The 20,584-nt window shown below is 37.1% G+C and overlaps 1 protein-coding gene across 1 annotated transcript in view; it reads right to left on the bottom strand.

Annotated features, from left to right (window-relative positions):
* The window catches only part of ITSN2 (intersectin 2), an 84,640-nt gene that overhangs the window by 47,379 nt on the left and 16,677 nt on the right, over window positions 1–20,584 (bottom strand). Inside the window, exons 14-19 of the mRNA XM_052648268.1 lie at window positions 20,093–20,180; window positions 16,965–17,104; window positions 15,865–15,945; window positions 6,626–6,762; window positions 3,478–3,614; window positions 2,364–2,461 (exon numbers count right to left, since the gene is read on the bottom strand). Coding sequence (XP_052504228.1) covers window positions 2,364–2,461; window positions 3,478–3,614; window positions 6,626–6,762; window positions 15,865–15,945; window positions 16,965–17,104; window positions 20,093–20,180 — 681 coding nt within the window. The remainder of the gene's footprint in view (window positions 1–2,363; window positions 2,462–3,477; window positions 3,615–6,625; window positions 6,763–15,864; window positions 15,946–16,964; window positions 17,105–20,092; window positions 20,181–20,584) is intronic.

Raw genomic sequence — 20,584 nt, 5'->3', positions numbered from 1 at the left:
TTTACTAAATGTAAATTATAGCTTAATTGGAAAAAAATTCTCCCTCTATTAGTAATTTACTCTTTCTGGTATCATTAACCCTTTTTCTCTGCAGACCCTTTCTATCATTAGACTTGCTCAAGCTTCTGCCAAGTTAAAAAAACAAGAAAACAGAACAACTTCCCTCAATCCACATTTGTCATTATTTTCCACCTTCACTACCTTCTCCCCTTCAGAAGCCAAGCTCCTTCAAGATTTTCATATATTCACTGTCTCCTCCTTCCTCCCCTCCAACTGTTCAACTCACAGAAATCTGGCTTCTTCCTCCACTATTCCACTCAAATAACACTCTTCTCAAGGTTAATAGTAACTGTCCTGTTGCTGATACAATGGTTATTTCTTCTAAAGCACTGTCTTGTTTTACCTGTGGACCCCTCTTCTCAGACTTCCCTGACACTACACTCTGTTTCGTTTCCTCCTCTAGTCATTCTTCCCCGGCTCCCCTTCCTCTGACAATCCCTCAGTGCCCATGCTTCCCAGCGAGTGCACCCTCAGCCATCTTCCCCCTTCTTTATTCCCCCTTAGGGGAGCTCTGCCACGGTCACATCTTCAATGACCATCACAACACACTGATGACATCCAAACTGGCCCCCTCTGACCTTTGCCAGAGATCGCTTGAGATACCTCTGGATACGCAACTGCTGCCTAGAAATCTGAAATTCATCGCAAACCGAACTCATTATAATTCCCCTTTAAATGTCCTCCTTCTAATCCTCCTCTCTTAGTGAATGAACACCATTATTAACTAAGCTGTCCAAATCAGGTGTGTGTATGCATGCTAAGCTGCTCCAGTCATGTCCAACTCTTTGCAACCCTATGGACTGTAGCCCACCTGGCTCCTCTGTCCATGGAGATTCTCCAGTGAGAATACTGGAGTGGGTTACCATGCCCTCCTCCAGGGGATCTTTCTGACCCAGGGCTTGAACCTGCGTCTCTTGCATCTCTTGCATTGGCAGGCGGGTTCTTTACTGCTGGTGCTACCTGGGAAGCCTCCAAATTAGATATCTGACAGTAACTCATGACATTCTTTACATTAGTAACTTATGACATTCTTTACATCAATGATTCGGCAGAGAACATAAGCACTCAAGAAACTCCAGCTAACCTTATGTTCCTGCTGTCACCACCACCAGATTGGCCCTCTGACTGTGGGAGAGGTCTACTCTAAAGTGGGCAGCCGTCCACACCCTTCTTCTACTTCTTTGGGATGTCTATCTTTCTCAATAACTGTAAACTTATTCAGAGCAGAGACTGTGAATTGTTTACTATATCCCTAGCCTAGTATAACCTCCAACAAGAATTTGCTGAAACAAAAGACATAACCAAACCTTAAGTAGGCTCTTGGCCAGACATGCCCAGACAGGCTATATTTCTTCATTCTTGGACACCACCTCATCACCACCAATTAGACAAGGAGGAATGGCGGGGCCAGGAGACTGGGGACTCAAGCTGCCTATGTAATGGACCTCCCTCAGCTGAGGAGCAGCTACGCACGGCCACTGCGGCAATGGCAACAGAAGCAGTGTGCAGCTGCGGAGGATACTGAGCATCTGAAGAGTCAGTTCTTGTAAACCCTAGTCCAAGTACCATTCAGCTTTTGCTACTCAACTGATAAAATACACCAAACTGGTGACAACGCAGGTTAAAACGAAAACAGACACTGGCTAGGTAATCTAGGTAATATAACTTTTATTTTCTAAGAGGAAAACTGAAGTCGGGACTAAAATCCAAGTTGCTATGCTTCTACAGCCTGTATTCTTCCTAATGTATCACAATAGCTCAATCAATGCTATTCCCTGCATCTTCTCTTATTCATCCATTTTACATGGCATGTGATTATACAATAAAATCCTTTTTGTTCTGCATCTAGTTAGAAGTTAGAACTATAGAACCTAACTCCTTCAACTCTTCTAATGGTTGTCAGAAAATAACTAGTTCTCCCAAATGTCATTGGTAATTTACTAAAATAAAATCAGTGTCACTTTTTACAGCATAAAGCAGCATGGCCTAGTGAAAAGAACACTGGGTTTAGAAATGAAAAGACATGTACTCGCACTCCAAGCTGGCAGCGTGCCGCTGAGGATTACAGCTTGTGTAAGTATTCCTTACCTGTAGTGTCGTCTGCAGATCTGTAGTATGTCTTAAGAACAAAATGAGGTGATGCTGAAGATGTATTTTTAAAATGGTAAATTACTGTATAATGCTTTACCGTCTGAGCCACCAGGGAAGCCCCATAATAGTATACTCAATATTATTATTGAAAGTAATATAGTACAGTGCACTCAGCTTATTCATGAGAAAAAAGAAAAGACTTTGTTTCCAACCTGTATTATATCCCCAGAATTAAAACTCATTTCATCATGGTTCCTTGCTTCAAAGCGATATAATGCTCTGTAATTCACCAAAGTACCAGTCGGCTCACCTAAAGAGAAGATTATTATCATTATTTGCTTCTTTCATAGATACACATCTTTGCTATGACTCAAGGAAGAGCTCAAAAAGAAAAAAAACAAACTGAGCATCAAACAGTACAATGAGAATCCATTTGATATAGGCTTGTTGGATTTAAGTATTTCTAACAGTCACAATCAATATAAAAAACAAACAAGGATATTTGTCTTAAGCAGGAGGCAGCAAAACAGAGAGACGACTGGCAGGATGTGTCACAGGCATGGATAAGGGAAGGTGAGGGCTGGGGACTGAGCTGTGCCAGGTGGAAGGAGGCTAAGCTGCAAGAGGCTTAACTTGATCTGTGGAGGTCAGACTATCACAGGGAAGACGAGCACAAAAGGGAGGTCACAAGTGAGGAAGTGAGTCAGTATAAACAGGGTTAATTACAGATTCATCAGTATGGTTCTAAAAACAAACACAGCAGAAGGGCTCACAAGCATACTAGACTTACTAGATTAAAGATATTTTACTTTGTTCATTTGTAGAATAAATGCTTAAACTTAAAAAATTTTTAATACATTGTCATTAATAAGGATTCAAAAATATGTGTATCCAGAAAAAATACAATAATACTTAAGCTGTTAATATTTTACAAATACGCTGGGAAGGGGTACTAAAAACAACGTATATCATCTGAGAAAATTTCACTGTGCAAAGACTTAACAGTTTACTGTTACTTCATTAAAATAAACAGTTTAGTTACACTAGTGAAATAAAGTTTTAAATTACTTCAGTTATGAACACTGGGTCCAGGTTTATGCCTTGGTAGTGACGACTACTTTCTTTTCTTTGTGTCATTTTAAGATTTCTACCCTCAATCTGTTTTAGTTAAGACTACATACTTCTCATCCAAGTTTAATTTAGAAAAAGAATTAGCATCCATTTAAATTTTCTTCTTCTTTTTGCCTCATTAGAATTTTTTTTCTTGTTGCTTCTGTTGCTCTGTTTCAGAAAAATCAAACCAATTGTTTTTATCCTTATCCTTACTTTGTTTCTCCTCAGCTTTCCGCTCCACTTCTTGAACTTTTTCCTGTGCTTTTTCTTCTTGGAGTCGTTTTTGTTTTTCTTCTTCCTCCTTTCTAAGATTTTCTTTCCATAAGTTTTCTTTTCCTTGTTTTGCTTTCCTTTATAAAAAAGAAGAAGTTCGCATAATGTCCTAAATTTCTTTTACGCAAAATAAAAATATAATAGATCTTCCTAACAGAAGAAAAATTAATATTTCTTATATAAATATAATTTTAAACATAATTACGTATTTATTACATACAGCAAAGACATGTCGGGGGGGAGTGGAGAAACCATGGGGAATCAGGGCTGAAGGAGAAAACCAATTAGTCAATCAATCAAGAGAGAAACTATGGACAAAGAGATGAGCTGAAGTGTATGACTAACAATCTCTCACACTCTCAGATTTCTTCCTGCCAGCCAATCTCCCAAACCCAAGGGGAAAAAAGTGGAAAAAAATGGAAATGGAACTAATCAGAAAACAAATATAAAAACTGTATTTAAACTTCCTTCTTCCCTTCTCTCTAGATTCTCCACCAGGACTGCTGTCAAACTCTTACTCTCACTATCCTAGCTAATCCCTGTTTTCGGGATTTAGTCATTGCTACGAAAATAGGAAATGCTTCTGGACAGACAGATTACTTCCTATATTATCAATTAAAAGTCTTTTTCATTTGTTAGATTTTGGTTAACAGATCATTTTTCCTTGAGAGGTCTACGCTTCTGTACAAGTTTCTGTGACATTTGATACAGCTGCAGCTTGGTTTCTAGCTAGTCAAGACGACCTGTGGTCATACAGAATTAATGCTCACCACAGTTCTTCCTGCACATACTTTTGACGATCTTACTGAAGGCAGGGCAGTCACCACCAAATTTAACACCTTCTTCAAGCCTCAGCATACTCTCTCAGGGGCTGTGATGATTGTGACTGATGCATCCTGGGTTTTGGGGGACACTTATGCCCCACGAAGGTGAAAGTCTTGGCTTAATTCTGTATCTCTATTCCTATAATTCCTGGAAGAATTTGGAAATCCTAGATAATTTTAAAAACTGTAGACCCACTTAGTCATGAATTCTCCTCATCCCCCAAATATCTTACACCTCATACTCCTGGTTCATTATCACACAACTAGCTTCCACTCAACCCTCTGCAAACCCTCCTACACCCTCTAACACTTTGCAGAGTGCTTTCTCTAGCATTTTCTGTAACTGACATCTACTTCTCCTTTCAGAAGTATGCGTCTCTAGCAGTCTTGACTTAATTCCCACCAATATTCCCTTTCCTAGTTCCTTGGTAATGTTCCCTGACAGACTCTCATGTCTAGGATGATGCAACCTACCTTCATTTAAACTGCCATAGCATTATGAACACCACCATCAGAGTACTTGCCAAATGTTTATTGAGATAAAGAAAAGACGTGAGAGTTAAGAGAATATAAAATTAAATTTTGGTAGTTTCTAAGTTTGTGGATGAGAAACTGGTCCAGGGCCAGAAGATGTTTCAAAAGTTGGATGAAAGGCAAAGAGACCAGACCTACAATGGGAAAACCTGACTATTACCAATAGCTTTGGGTGAGAAGGCAACATAGCTGGGCAAGTGGCCAAGAAGTCAAGATATAGTATTAAGACCCAGCTCTGAACCAATCCTACACGTTCTGATTGCTTCCCTCTATTAAACTAGGATAACGTGTGAAGATGGTGAATAAAATGAAAATGTGTATTGCTAATATGGTCTACTGGGCTGAAAGGAACCATGAGCAATGATGGAGAGATATAAAGGTACTTGCCTGTGTCAACAAATCCTAGCACAGTGACTAGTGGTGCACCCATTGCACAGTTCCCTTGTGGCACACAATGCGGCACAAGTTAGGTGGCAGATAAAAACCTCCTTAATTTAAACTTGACTGCCTCTGCTGCTGCTAAGTCGCTTCAGTCGTGTCCGACTGCGCGACCCCATAGTCCCCATGTGACTACCTTCCATGGAGACTATGCGACTACCTTCCATAGTCACATAGTCCCCATGCGACTCTGTGCAGCCCACCAGGCTCCACCGTCCCTGGGATTCTCCAGGCAAGAGTATTGGAGTGGGCTGCCATTGCCTTCTCCAGCATCTCTTGCTAGGGAGTCACAAAAGTATGAGTCTTGGAGTAAAAAATGTTACAGCTATTTGCTTAGCTGTCTGAATCCCCTACTAGAATTATGAGGAATCTAGAGACAAGGAGTAACCCAGAGTTTACCTGCATCACAGTCAACAGTGACCACTAAATAAAAATGTGCTGAGGTAGTTATTCTGAAGTTAGTAAGAAAAGAGGCCTGCTATATGGTAATGTGTCTTTCTTGTCTTCCCAGTAGCTATTTTATGGACATTACTCTTCTACTCTTCTCCAGGGTAAAGAAATGCTGGCGTGTTGATATTTGTTAATTATAATTTCTGACACTAGAGAACTTAGGAGAAACATAGGAACGTATCAGAAGTAGAATCTTACCGATAGAAAAAAAGTCATGTGAAGTCTCTAAATGAATGGCTCTATGCTTCAGATACACAACTGTCTCACTTTTCTTTGCTACAAATGTAGGCAGGTGATGTAGCCCAGATATATACAAACAAAACTGTTATCAACATGGTATTTCTACACTCAGTATTACACTCTATAAAATTAAGTATTTGGTTTTTATGATTTCTCAGGAAACAGTAATAGATTTACTATGGAGAGACAAAAATAATGAGTGCTTATTACCTGCTAAACATTATACTTGGCTCTTTAATCTTATTTAATTCTGAATTAGCTATGAGGTATGCATTACTGTTTCTATTTTTCAGATGGTAAAAACTGAGGTTCCAAAAGGTAAAGTGACTTAACCAAGGTCATTCAGATGGTAATTGGTAGATCAAGATAACCCAGGTTGAACTCCAAAGCCTGTAGTTTTCACTAAGGGGACATTTACCATTGGTTACTATAAACTCAGTCCACAAAAGAAGGACTAAACTTCTAAACTTTAGAATCTAATTAGCATCTTAGGATAATAACTTTATTCACCGTATATTATTCATAGTCAAACTAAAGATATGGGCAACAATAATTAGAATTTTAGTAGCAATATAGTATAATAAATTTATCAATTACATTACCTTGTAGCCTCATCTTCTAGTTTCTTTTTCTGTATTAACTCTGATCTTTTTCTTTCAATTTCCCTCAGTTTGTCACGTTTGATCTTATAAAGCTGTTCAATGGCTAACTGCTGTGTATTGTAGCTTTCTCTCAGTTCCTAAGGAGAAAATAGAAAGTTAATATGGCATGGATTTAAATACTTTTGCCTTACATAAAAATGTGGCAACTGCATTTAAAGATAAAAATCATAAAGCAAGTTAAACTAAAGTAAAAAAGATTAAAAGTCTTAAAAAAGATGATTTAAAAAAATCTTGAATACATTAAGTACTGAAGGTATATAGCCACTGAGGACAAATGTATGTTAAAATCAACTGCTTTTATACTAATTCATTCCTAAGGAACAAAAATCTTTTACAAGCCAAGTATTTGATTTGGTATTTCATTTTCAATAGAAAAGCAATCCAATAAAAATTCAGGGAAAACAGTTTGCTTGTTACAACATTTGAAGAGGAATTTTGTTCAGTCATAGTTTTGAAATGTGTAGTTGAACCAAGTTACCCATAACTTTTATCTGGTCAGATATTGAACTAAACACAGAAGTAATTATTTAATAAACTATGCAATATTTATTTAATTTAAATAATTTAATAACTAAAATAGAAAAGATAACGTCTACCTAAAACCATGACTAGAGTGGGTCAAAATAATGAAAAGTATTAAACAGGAATTAAATGTTTATTGAGCATCTAGTTCTGTGCAAAATGCTATAAAGATTCACAGGGGATCCAATCCAAGACCATCTGACTCCTGAGTCTATAGTCCTTGTCTTCAAAGAATTCAGCCTCAAAGTAGAGAAAAGTGCCAAATCTGGAATATAGTTGAGTGTCTTAGCAGAAACCTGTGATTATCCACTCAGCACCCCGTCCCCTTCTCTACTAACATCCTCTTCCCCCTTTGGGGAAGTTGCTTCACCCTCTGGAAGCCACCCTTCTATGTGGTTTTTGAGGAGTCTCTCACCCTCAGTGCTCCTCCCACTTCCACCCAAGTGTGGTCACGTGATCTTAACAATCACAGCACCTCACTCCCCTGGTAAGAATGACTGGTGCAAAGGACATGCACGTGATCCAAGCTGGGCCACAATCCCTTCCCAGGATTCAGATATACTGAGGAGGGGAGAAAGAAGCCTTTTCCTCACTAAACTCATTAAAGTGAGGGTAAGGTAAACCTGGGGCTGCCCCATTTCCTAGTGAGGCCATCAGGGGTAGAAATGAAGTCAACACAGGAAAGAGAGAAGCAAAGATTAGGGAGAGGTGGAGCAAGGAGTGCTGGGGAACCAAATCTCTGACTTCACTCCCATGTCTAGGAACTGCCCCTTCTACTGATTCAGTTAGCAGTCCTAGGATTCTTCCAATTACCACTCTTTTTAGCTTAACTATTTTGTTTTTTTTGTTTTTTTCTAAGTAATAAACACAGCAAATATTTAATTATCACTTGCTTTACAACACAATATTTGCACAAAAGATCTCTGAGGAAGATACAATTATCATACTTGCTTTAAAAATAAGGAAACTGAGGCACAGAGAAGTTTTGTATGCCCAATATCATAATACTAGTACAAGACAGAACTGGGATAAAGTATGCTTTTATTACTTAACTAAAGGTAAAAATAAAATATCTATATGTAAAGAATATTGTCACACTGCTTTATAGATGGATGAATATTGAAACCATCTTAAGTTCATATGGAATTTCAGGAAAGCCATATATTGTAGTGGGACTCCACAAACATACTTTTTTTTTTTGCATTAAAAAAAAATTTTTATTTTAAATTTATTCAATTGGAGCCTAATTACTTTACAATATTGTATTGGTTTTGCCATACATCAACATGAATCCACCACGGGTATACAACTAAATTTCTTTTACTTGGAATCTATAGAATCCTGAACAAGATGGTAGAAAAAGGCTGGGATAAGGAAGAAGAAAAAACGCCAAAAACAAGGAAACTACCACAAAAACCTAAAGTAAACAAAGAAAGCTTCACAGCAAAGGTGGGAGCTTAGACCACAGTTAGATAGAATTTTTTGGTAAAAGATGTCTTGGGGCATCTATCTATACACAAAAACAAAAACTCCAAGTCATGAGCAAACAAAGGAAAGCAGCCTAAGCTCTATTTCTTTTCAGAAAGAAAAATATTTTATAGATGAACCCTTTTAACTAGACTGAGTAAATGTGGTATCCAGAGAGTATGTCCAAAATGTCTAAGATCAAGACTTAAGGCAATAATAATACAACTACCACCATTCACAGCAAAGTTTTCACAGCTCTCAGCTCTCTCTCTTACAGATCTCAGTTCTCTCTGTTGCACCTTCCTCTAGATTCTACTGAAAAGCAGAAGACTACCGTGGTTACATGCTATGGAGAAGTAGCCTGGTTTAGTGAAAGGACTTCAGGAGCATTGGTCTGGAATAAGACCCCCAAGATCTGAATCAGGCTCTGGCAGTGACTGGCTGAGTAACCATAGGAAACCTCACAGTCTCCTCATCTGTACAATGAGGTTAATTACAGTACATGCCCCACAGCATTGCTATGAGAACTGAATGGGTTAACACACATAAAGTGCTTACAATAGTGCAGGGCACTGAGTGCGTCCTTAATAAATATTAGCTATATTACTGGCTGAAGTTGTAAAAAGGAGAATTTTAAGTTTAAAAGCAAAGTGGAGAGGAGCCAAATAAATGTCTGATCTTAATACGGTTGCAAGGCTAGCCCTCTAACTTGTCCTTTAAAATGTTGTTCCAGGGAGTACTCTGGTGGTCCAGAGGCTAAGACTCCACGCTCCCAGTGCAAGGGAGCAGGGTTCAATTCCTGATGAGGGAACTAGATCCTGTATGCCAAAACTAAGACCAGCCAAATAAATAAATAAAAGTTAAAAAAAAAATACTGGTCCAAGTCTTCCTGCATCAGCCATTCCTCCTGTGTCAGAATTAACGAGCTTCTTTGCGCTCTGCAAGGCATTATGTGCATTCTCCTATCACAGGCAGCATCTTCCAACTGTATGACTGTCTCTCCACTGGAGTGAGTTTCCTGACAACAGGACTGTCTTTCATCAAGATAATCCCAGCCAAGAGAGAGCCTGGTAGACTATAGTTATTTAGTTAGTATTTACTGGGTGAATGAAAATACATAAACCGTAGGTAAGGTAAGGTAAGTCACTCAGTTATGCGTGACTCTCTGTGACCCCATGGACTGTGGCCTGCAGGCTCCTCTGTCCATGGAATCCTCCAGGCAAGAATACTGGAGTGGGTGGCCAGGCCCTCCTCCAGGGGATCTTCCAGATCCAGGGATAGAACCCAGGTCTCCTGCACTGCCTGCACTCTTAACCGTACATAAACCATAGTCTATGCATATTAGTAAGATGTGACAAGTACCACGGGGCTTGCCAAAAACATTTCCTCTACCTGAGTTACAATGATCCTAGAAAGTATCATTAGACTCACTCCTCTGAGTTAAGTTATGCTTCTAGGAGGTCCTGGTTAAATCTAATAGTTAACTATCACTTTGTAGGACAGCATAAATTAACACAACACTGTAAAATAAGTATACTTTGATTTTAAAAATAATCTATCAATTAACTGAAAACAAGTAAACAATTTGCATTTACGAACAGAGCTGTTCTCTATCTTAACAGAACAATAGCTCATTCTTTTCAAGTTAAGGAAGTTTTCTTCTGTTCCTAGAATGCTAACTGGAGAACGCACTGGCACCCAACTCCAGTACTCTTGCCTGGAAAATCCCATGGACGGAGGAGCCTGGTGGGCTGCCGTCTGTGGGGTCGCACAGAGGAGTCGGACACGACTGAAGCGACTTAGCAGCAGCAGTATGCTAATAACTTTTTCATTTCTTAATCATAAATAGGTGCTAAATTTTATCAAATACCTTTTCTGCATTTAGAGAGATGAGCAATTGTTTTTCTCCTTCAACCTGTTTATATGGCAAATTACAGTAAAACATTTTTACATATCAAATCATCTTTGCCTGGATAAGTTAAATCCCACTTGGTCATAGCTGAGTAGCTGTCTTATAAATTTCCATATTCAACTTTTCAATATTATTTAGAATTTTTGCCTCTATGCTAAATTGATCTATAATGATCCTTTCTCACACTATTATCAAATTATGAGGTTTATGATAGTTTCATGTGATTAAGTTGGGAATACTCTCTCTTCTATATTTTGAAACAGATGTATAAAATTGGAGTTATTTATTCTGTCAGTAAAATTCCAGGTCTGGACTCTCTTTTAGAGGAGATTTTACACTACAGAATTAAAATATTTCATGACAACAGAACTACCTATTTTTTTCTTGAATCAGTGTTAACAAATTATAATTTGTTCACCTGTTTTTATATTTATATGCAAAATCCATCATAATATTCCCTCTTATTGTTTGTAATGTATTCAGTTATTTTTCCTTTTTACTCCTAACTTTATTTTTACTTCCTTTTAAAAATGTCTTGCCAAAGGTTTGTTAATTTTTTTAATCTATAAAAGTAAAAATTTGGTTTTATTAGCTCTATTAAATATATGTGTTCTATTTCACTATTTCCTTCTACTTTTTTCCTCCTTTATTATGCTAGTCTTTTTTTAGCTTCTTAAATTGAACACTTAGCTAATAAATTTTCATTTTTTTCCTAACATAACCATTTAAGGTCAAATCCTGACTCTCTGGGTTGAATTTCTTTTTGCTATCTGTGTGACTCTGGGCAGCTTAATTTACTTCTATGTGAAATGTGAACCAATAATAGAAGGTATATCACAGGGATAATGTTAAGGATTAAATAAATTAATATAAGTAAAACATTTAGGACAATGCCAGTCACAGAGAAAGCCTGTAATAATCTTATCTATTATTAGTACAGCTTGATTTATGAATTAGAAAATAATTATTGACTCCTAGTATGAAATATGAGGAATCTGCTCATTTATACTATCCCACATCTCCTCTTCATTTCCCAATGTTTGGCTGTAACTTAAAAATAGACTTAAACTACTATTTCATTCTCATAAACATTTGACAACATTTTGCAACTCTAAATTTTTCTTTTTGAAAATTTTCAGATTTACAAAAAGTCTGACTAAGTTGCACACTGATGCTTTCAGCCCCTAGAACTTCATTATTCCACATAACTATTGTCAATGTTGATAGTGACATAGTAATATTACTTAATACAGAACTCTTATTCCAAAAATGTCCCCAATCATGTAAACACTGTCCTTAATAAGTCTTTTTTTTTTTTTAGATCCACTATCCAATCAAGGACCATACACTTTGTTTCATTGTTGTGAGGTCTCCTCCATTTTTTAATGAGATTCACATTTCTAGTGTGTGGGTTAGTATATTATAGACCAAACCACAATTTGGGTTTGCCTAATTATTTCCTTACATTTACACAGATGAAATATTTTTGGCAAAAGCAGCACAGAAGTGATGTGTCTTTCTCAGTGCATCCTATCAGGAGACGCGTAACGTCAGTCATGCCATTCTGGTGATAGTAAATATGACTGCCTGGCTGAGGGCTGTTTGCCTGGTTTCTGGCCTGAGGTAACAGTAAATATGACTGACTGGGTTTCTGGCCTGAGTATTCTTGTTGCTCTTCATTGCCTTTTTGAGATGACTATTTCTCCTCACTCGTACAAATTCCGTGCTTCTGAGGCTCAGAATACCATCCAGCAGTTCCACCCTCCCCTTCCTCTTTACTGTCATCTATCAATCACCTGGTCACTGCTCCTCACTCATTCATTTTCATTATTCTCCCAAGCTTTGACATCCACATAGATAACCCCATCAAAACCTAAATTCAGGCTGATCTCCTCAATGATGACCTCTTTTTCTGGGGGGGCGGGGTTCATTTGATCTATCACTTGCATTATATCTTGTCATCATCTCAAAGAAAACTACCATTGATCAGTATCCCATTTTCCAAACATAAGTTCTTATCCTTCAAGCTTTTCTTATATCTGATGCATCCATTTCAACAGTTTTTCAACCTCTCTGGGACCTCTGCTCTGCTGACCCCATTATCCTCTCTTTTCCATCAACAACCATTCCTCTTTTCATATCCCTTCATGTTCAGAACATATGTCAGAATTCATTTTTATCATAATTACTTTGTTAAGATCTGCAGCTCCCTTGTTCGTCCTTCTCTGCCCATGTCTATTAAAACCTCAAACCTGTTTAAATCTATGAATCTATGTCATTACCCTTTTCTGTGCTTACATACAAGCAGCTGAACTTTGGTGGAGAGAAAAAAGACAATTAGTCATGCTGTTTCTTTTTTAAATTCATGAACTCCAACTGTGAATAGGCATTCAACATTGCTCAGGATGTGGACTGCTTTCCTCTACTAAACTTGCACCCTCTAACCACACTGAGATGTATTATTTCATGGCTACTTTTCTCTCCTGAAATTTCCCAATCTTCCATTCATTCTCCTCACTACCAGCCAATAATCTTGCTACATTAAGCCAGACTGGATCTCCCTCATCTTTCCATCTCCAAAGCATTAAACCTTCCTACATCTGATCCATCTCCTTCTAGTCTCGAGTTATTCCATGTCCTCAACTATTCATGATTTCTTGCAACGATCTAACTTGCTTCTGATTTTAAGTTTTGAAGCTGTCAGCTTCCTACTCTCCACCAACAAATTTAACTGACTTCATGCCTATCTTATCCCCATATGCTATACTGGAAGTATTCTTTTTATCTTGAAGAACAAGATTATATCTTAATCTGCTTCCCTGGAACTTTATTCCATCAATTATCACCACTTTCAAAGTCTCAATCTCTCACTTTTCTCCTCCCTCCCTCCCTCTCTCTTTACTATCGCCTTCAAGTCTTTCCTTTCCTTTTTTGAATGAAAAAAGTAGCCTTTACTTAAAAGAATAAATTACATGAAATGAGAAGTGTTCTTAAAATCTGGGATATATGGTTTCCTACTGGTTTTGACTAATTTCTTTCCACTTTTTTCTTATAAACTCTATACCAATAATAACTCTAAATGCTGCCTATCTTCTGACTGAGAACATTCAAAACCATTCATCCATTCAGCAAGTATGTACTGCCACCCATGATGTTCCATGCCCTGTTCTAGGTGTTGAGAATGCAGCAATAAAATATTTGGCTTGAGTAGGCAATTAAGACCCTCTGATGGATATGGTTAGTTACCCCAAAAGCTCAATTTTCTCCATTTCATGCTTCTGTCCTAACAAAAACTATCCATTCCTCATGAATCCATTTGCTGCACAAAAAGGTGATACCACTTTCAAGCGTGGCCCCAATTATTCTTTTACTTTTCAGCTTTATTATAAAGTATAACTGGTAAATAAAAACTATATATTTAAGGTATGCAACTTATTTTAATATACATATACACTGTGAAATGATCACCCTAATCAAGCTAATTAACATATTCATTTCTCCATATAGTTACCATTCCCTCTCCTCATTTCCTCCCTCCCTGTCTTCTCTCCCTCTTTTTTTCTTTCCTGAGAATGTTTAAGACCTATCCTCTTAACAATATTGTATTGTACAGTTCAAATTCGCTAACTATAGTTCATAGTCACTATGCTGTGCATTGGATTTCACAATTTTTCCATCTTGCATAACTAAAACTTTGTATCCTTTGTTGTCTTTCTTAAACCAAAAAACCCCAATGCTCTCTTTTTAACTAATGCTTTCTTTTTCTCCATGCTCTCTTTTCACTCTCCTAAAGCTTTCCCCACTCACTCCACCCCTCCTCGGCTCCCATTCATTCCTGATCTACAGCAATCCAGCTTCTGGTGGTCACTCAACTGAGATGACACTCTCAAAAAGGTCTTCAAAGGTCTCCTTGTTGGCAATTCAATGGATAGTTTCCAGTACTAAGTTAACTGACTACTGCCAAGTCGCTTCAGTCGTGTCCAACTCTGTGTGACCCCATAGACGGCAGCCCACCAGGCTCCCCCCGTCCCTGGGATTCTCCAGGCAAGAACACTGGAGTGGGTTGCCATTTCCTTCTCCAGTGCAGGAAAGTGAAAAGTGACTGACTGCTCTGTATCATTTCTAATGGCTACAGAAAGCCTCTTTTCTTACTTTCTGTTAAGACAGTCACTCTCCTGACCACTCTGACAGCACAGGTTTCATCTCCTTTTAGATTCCTAAATTGCCTCTGATGAAAGCATCAACAAGCAGTTAAAGGTTGGAAGGCAGGAAGCGGAAGGAAGAAAGTAAAACAAGGAACAAGAATAATCTGCAGGCCTGTGGAGAATCAAATGCTAACTCAAAGAATCAGACTTGTGTGTGTGAGCATAGTCCACAAACCATTATCAAACTTCACTGTGTACATGAAGAAACAGGTTTAAACTTGTGTGTGACCTGAAGCACACATTCTAAGGTCAGATAATCTGGCCGTTCACGATATAACCATAAAGGAAAGGCTGATATCATCTTTCCATCTACCTTTTTTTAGGTAACAATTGAGTTCTACTTCCTGCCATCACTGTATATGTACATTTACGTGCTCTATTGCCATCCACTTTAGTACGGAGTAGAATGTATTTAAAAATCTACGAGGCTCAGCTAGTGGTAAATATAAAGCAACTCTATATTAAATTTAAATAGAAATTCATTGAGTATTTTAAATATTCTTTGTGCTATTTACACATGAAAAAGTGAACTGCTTATTTATGATTTGAACGTTTTTCTCTGTGGTGCAAGTGTATCTAAATATGAGACCTCATAACTAGACAAAACCGAAGCTGCACCTACATTACCGGTTCTTATCATAGTACTGGGAAGCAGCCTGATACATACATGACATAACCTTGCGCTAGATCTCAGAAAGTATTTAAGTTTTACTTTAAACAGTAGTTTTCAGTGATATGGGTAAATAATTTAGTCTCACATTCCCTTAGTTTCCCTTTTCATTGAATCAGTAATCATCCCATCATTTAGCCTCACTCACAAGGAACCAGGTAATATTTCTAAGTGTCATGGGCTCCTCATGAGAACTCTGGGCAACCTTACTGATTCCTGGCATTAGACTCAAACAGGCAGTGAAACAGCAGAAGGATATTTAAGCAAGCAGAAAGAAAAATGTTTATATTGTATAGGTTATTTCAAACAAAGATACTCAGATAAATGCAAAGAATAGTCTAGTGTTTAAAAAAAGAAACAGTAAAGTAACTCAAAGAAAAAGAGCTAGATATTAGAAAATAACCTTAAGTAAGAGGAAGAGGTTGTTGAGACAGCTTAGCAGAGACAAAAGGCACTGAAGAACAGAGTCATCCACATTCCCACACTGTAAGATAAGGCAGATAAAAAGCCAATTAAACTACGTACAGATTAAAAAAATAACGCAGGGAAGATAACTTGGTTGGTTTGTCTGTCCATCAATGACAAATTATTTGGTTTTAAAATTTTTTCTACAGAATATATGCTGGTGTAGAATGTGTCATTAACATTATTCACCTCAAATTTTCCCTCCTTCACTGAAGCCACCATGGTTTCTTTTCTTGATCATACTGTTTACTTTATGGTTGGTGTAACATTATTTTAAATAAGTTAGTCAAATGAAGAGACAGATTTGCCTGAAAAACCTTGTAATACTTTATGCTCTGAAAACTTCACGCTTTGTTAGCAAAGGAGTAACTGAGACTAGTCCCAAATTTCCATCATGTGCCATTAGTCTGATTTTTAGCTTTTAATATTTTTTTTTCATAGACATGGCTTCAGCATACAACTAATACTGCACAGAATGAGAAGCATATGGTGTATGTTTTGGACATCTGCTCTTCCGCTGTAGCAAATAATGAGTCACGAATCTACTTTTCATGCAAAATTTTTAGTGCCAAATTATGCTTTGGATTTCACTGGTTATTGCATTATTTCACAAAGGTTAATTAAATTATAAAAAAAGAATTTAGTGTGTTAAAAGAGCCTCTACCACTTGGACTATTTAAAATTTTTCATATTTCCCATTTTCAAATTTGCTTAAGATCATTCTGGCTGAGATCCATACTGACAAATCTAATGTAATACTAATACTGACAAAGGTAATTATGTTTTAAATGTATAGATGCCAATAAAAACAGTCATCAAAAACTGGAAACTATGGTAAATTGTATGTTTACATGACTTAATGTTTATAATATATATGGAGAACATTAAAAACAATCTTGCAATTCTGGTGTAGCTCAAACAATAAAATAAATTATGTAAATAACAAACATAATAGCTTTAGTTATTCATTCAATTAAATCAAAATAAGGAAGGTAAAGAGGCAGCAAATTAAAAATGAATATAATAGAAGATAAATACCTTCAGTTCATTGTTAAATGAATCCATTTCTGAAAGCTTGGATGCAGTTTCTTTTTCAAGAGCATCTAATTGTTCTTTAAGTCTTTGGCATAATTCTTCCTTTTCTAATGATTTTTTATGAAGTAAACTGATCCCTAAATCTGAAATACAAACATTACACAGTTTACTTTTTGCACAAGTTCTTGCACTTACCAATAATTAATGGTTATTGTCTGGTCAAACTGGTATAACTAGAGAGACAAAAGGTGTACACACATACTATGTTTCTAGATTCTCTATTTAGTTCCAGTGTTTTGTCTAGTTTTGATCAAACATACATTATTTTAGGTATTATACCTTTCATAACTTATGTTTTGGTATTTGACAGGGCTAGTCTCGTCCTCCCACTTTTTCATGTCTTGCCCCATCTTGCGTATTTTCTCTTCTAGATGAATTTGTGAATTATTGTGCCAAGTTTCATTTAAAGAAATCTGAATTAAACTGAATATATAGATGAATTAGTAGAGAACTAAACAACATCTTTAAAATGTTGAGCTAGTTCATTCAGGAGTAGAATATAATATGTAGCTACTTATCCAGGAATCTTTTATGTTAATCAGTAAAATTGTATGGCTGTGCCTTTCTTTATTAATTTAACAATGAGAATGCTAATGTGAGACCTTCCTCCATATTTTCTGAATAAATACTTTTGATATATAGTAAAGTTACTAATTTTTATATGCTGATTTTATATCCAGGCCCCTTGATAAATTCTTTTATAATTCTGAGAGCTTTCCAGTATTTCAATAAACATTTAATCATTAAATTACACATCTGTTATATCCAAGGCCCTGTTCTTTGTTCAACAGTAGGTAAAAGTAAAAGATGAGCACGGGTCCTATTCTAGTGGGAGACAAGCACTGGGAAAAATAAAAGCCAAAGAACATTCATTCTTAGTATTCAAACTCAGCAACAGTAATAGTGGGTGCTTTTATACCGAATGGGATCATATCCATCTACGAGCTCTGTGTTGGATAACTGAAGAAGGCAACACCGTACTGCAGTGAGCTTTAGAGTCAGACACACAAGAATTTGAACCTACTATTAAATGATCTTGTGTGTGTGCACGAAGTCGCTTAGTCACGTTAGACTCTTTGAAACGCTATGGACTGTAGCCTGCCAGCCTCCTCTGTCCATGGAATTCTCCAGGCAAGAATAGTGGAGTGGGTTGTCATGCCCTCCTGTAGGGGATCTTCCTAACCTAGGAACTGAGCCCATGTCTCTTTCATCTCCTGCACTGGCAGGCAGGTTCTTTACCACTAGTGCCACCTGGGAAGCTGAGAGGATCTTGGGTAACTTCTTATTCCCTCTGAATCTCAGTTTTTCCATATTGAACAATGGGAATAACAACAACTGCTTCACAATGTTGTTGTAAAGATGAAAGGAAATAATGCATGAAAATTGTCTAGCATGGTGCGTGGTGCGTGGCTGATAATTTTAAATGGTTACTCTTATGGAGAGAGGAATCTAAGGGATACTGGGTACTTTGCAAACTCCAAATAAGAGCTTCCTATTCTGGACTGGACTAGAACAAAGATTAATAAATTTATAACAGCTAACCTGAACAAATTAAGAAATAAGGCAAAGGAACAAGACATGAGAGACCAAAATACCACTTCATTATTAATAAAGCTGATGTTAGATAGCATGGTTATCTATGCTTTACCAGAAGCACAGCTCTACTGGGTCCCTAATAAGACACAGTCTACATCCTATTCACAATTCAGATATTGACAGTGAGGATGACAACATACTTTGTACTCTGCACCGATCACGAGGGCTGTCTTATGTTGCCTCTGGAATGCCTGTGAGGGGTGAGGTGGGAGCTGATACACTTTAAATAACCAAGAAAAGAAAGCACCCTGTTCCAGGAAGATGGTCTGAGAAGAGACATCAATGGAAGGTGAGGGACACTGTAAGAGTAGTTCACAAGATTGATTTTTCTATGCCTGGTGCTTCTTCCATGTAAGGGAACTTTGATGAGAACAGCAGTCCCAGCTTCTTTCTAACTCTTACATAATTGGTGAGATCAAGATAAGGAGCCGGGCATATGTGGCCCTATATCTTTCCTATCCCTTGCTTTCTTGAGGTTGAACTGCCCACAGGAATCTGCATTCTATTTTGTTCATGCACCCAATGTCTTACATTAGGCAGCTGTACTGCTCACAGATAAACCATGCTATCTAACATCAGCTTTACTAATAATGAAGTGGTATTTTGGTCTCTCATGTCTTACTCTTTTGCCTTATTTCTTAACTTGTTCAGAACTTGGGCAAAGAAGAGGGATAACTCTACTTAATTGGACCTCCTCAACAACCAGAAGTGTAATAAAGAGCCGTAAAGTGAAAAACTGGCACTCACTGGGAGACATTTAGGATACTTTAGCTAGTTTTAACACATTTGCAGAGTTACTTTTCTTTAAATAAATCTTTCTTCTGCTACGCTATTATTGGCATGCTATCCAACATAGAGATTTTTTTTCTTTTCAGTTTTCTGGTTGAGACTTGAATCAAGAGAAATGTTATATTCTTATAAATTACACTGGAATATTTTGTTCCACAGATGTCAGAGGGCCAAGTTGGTAAAAATTCTTCTCATGAACCACAAAGTTAGATGATTTAAAGTCCCAGGAAGGGCATGCCAGTTGCTTAGGCCTATCATTGCTGTACACTATTACCCTAGAGTCCAACAGGTTTGGCTTCATAGAAAAGTGTCCTCATAAACAGTTCTTTCTACAATTAGCGAAGAATCTTGCCAAAATGCACAGATAGCATCGTGTTCAAGCCAAACTGAGGTCTTGTTTAACTGTAATCTAACATTTTATTTGATTAATATTTAAAATATATAAATAAAAATGGTGTGAAGACAGGAAGTCAGATCACAATTGTTACTTTATTTGCACTTACTTTTTACTGCTAAAAATGACCCAACTTGTGATCATTTTCACATTATTTAAAAAAGTTTAACTATTGTCAAAAAAATGTTATTTATAATAGAATGATGCTACTTTTTAAAAGTAACAGAGTATGCCTGACACATTCAGAAAAGAATAAAGAATAAAAGAGGCAAAACAAACCTTAGAGACTTACCAGGTGTGTTACTGAGCTGCATGTTTTTAATTCTTTCGTTTAATAACTGCTTCTCTGGCACCAAATAGATAAGTTTATTTTGATACTCCTTAAAAAAGAAAAAGCAATATCTGAATAAAACTCTGTAATATTGTCTATGAATTTTTTGAAAATGTAAAAACATGATTTCATCACTCGTAAAACTTAGTATGGGATTAATATGTAGAATAATATATAAATAGCTTACAACTTATAGATAAACTAGAATGGGATCACACATGATTTAAAATACTAATATTTACACATAAATCCATTTACGAAAGACTGGCTGAAAATAAAAGGTGGTGAAGAAAGCTTTGCTAGTAGGGTATGTCGAGAAGTCTGACAATTTCCCATGTCCTAAAGGATGAGAACAGGCACAGCCTAAGAGGTGCCTTTGGTATCTGCTCTGAATGGTATGTGGAAGCAGGCTATGATACCCCAGGATGAAGAACAATGAGGGGCCAAAAACTC

The sequence above is a fragment of the Budorcas taxicolor genome, chromosome 11, assembly GCF_023091745.1.
Source record: "Budorcas taxicolor isolate Tak-1 chromosome 11, Takin1.1, whole genome shotgun sequence".
NCBI lineage: Eukaryota > Metazoa > Chordata > Mammalia > Artiodactyla > Bovidae > Budorcas > Budorcas taxicolor.
The sequence above is the reverse complement of the archived record's forward strand: the minus strand, read 5'-3'. Positions and strand labels throughout refer to the sequence as shown.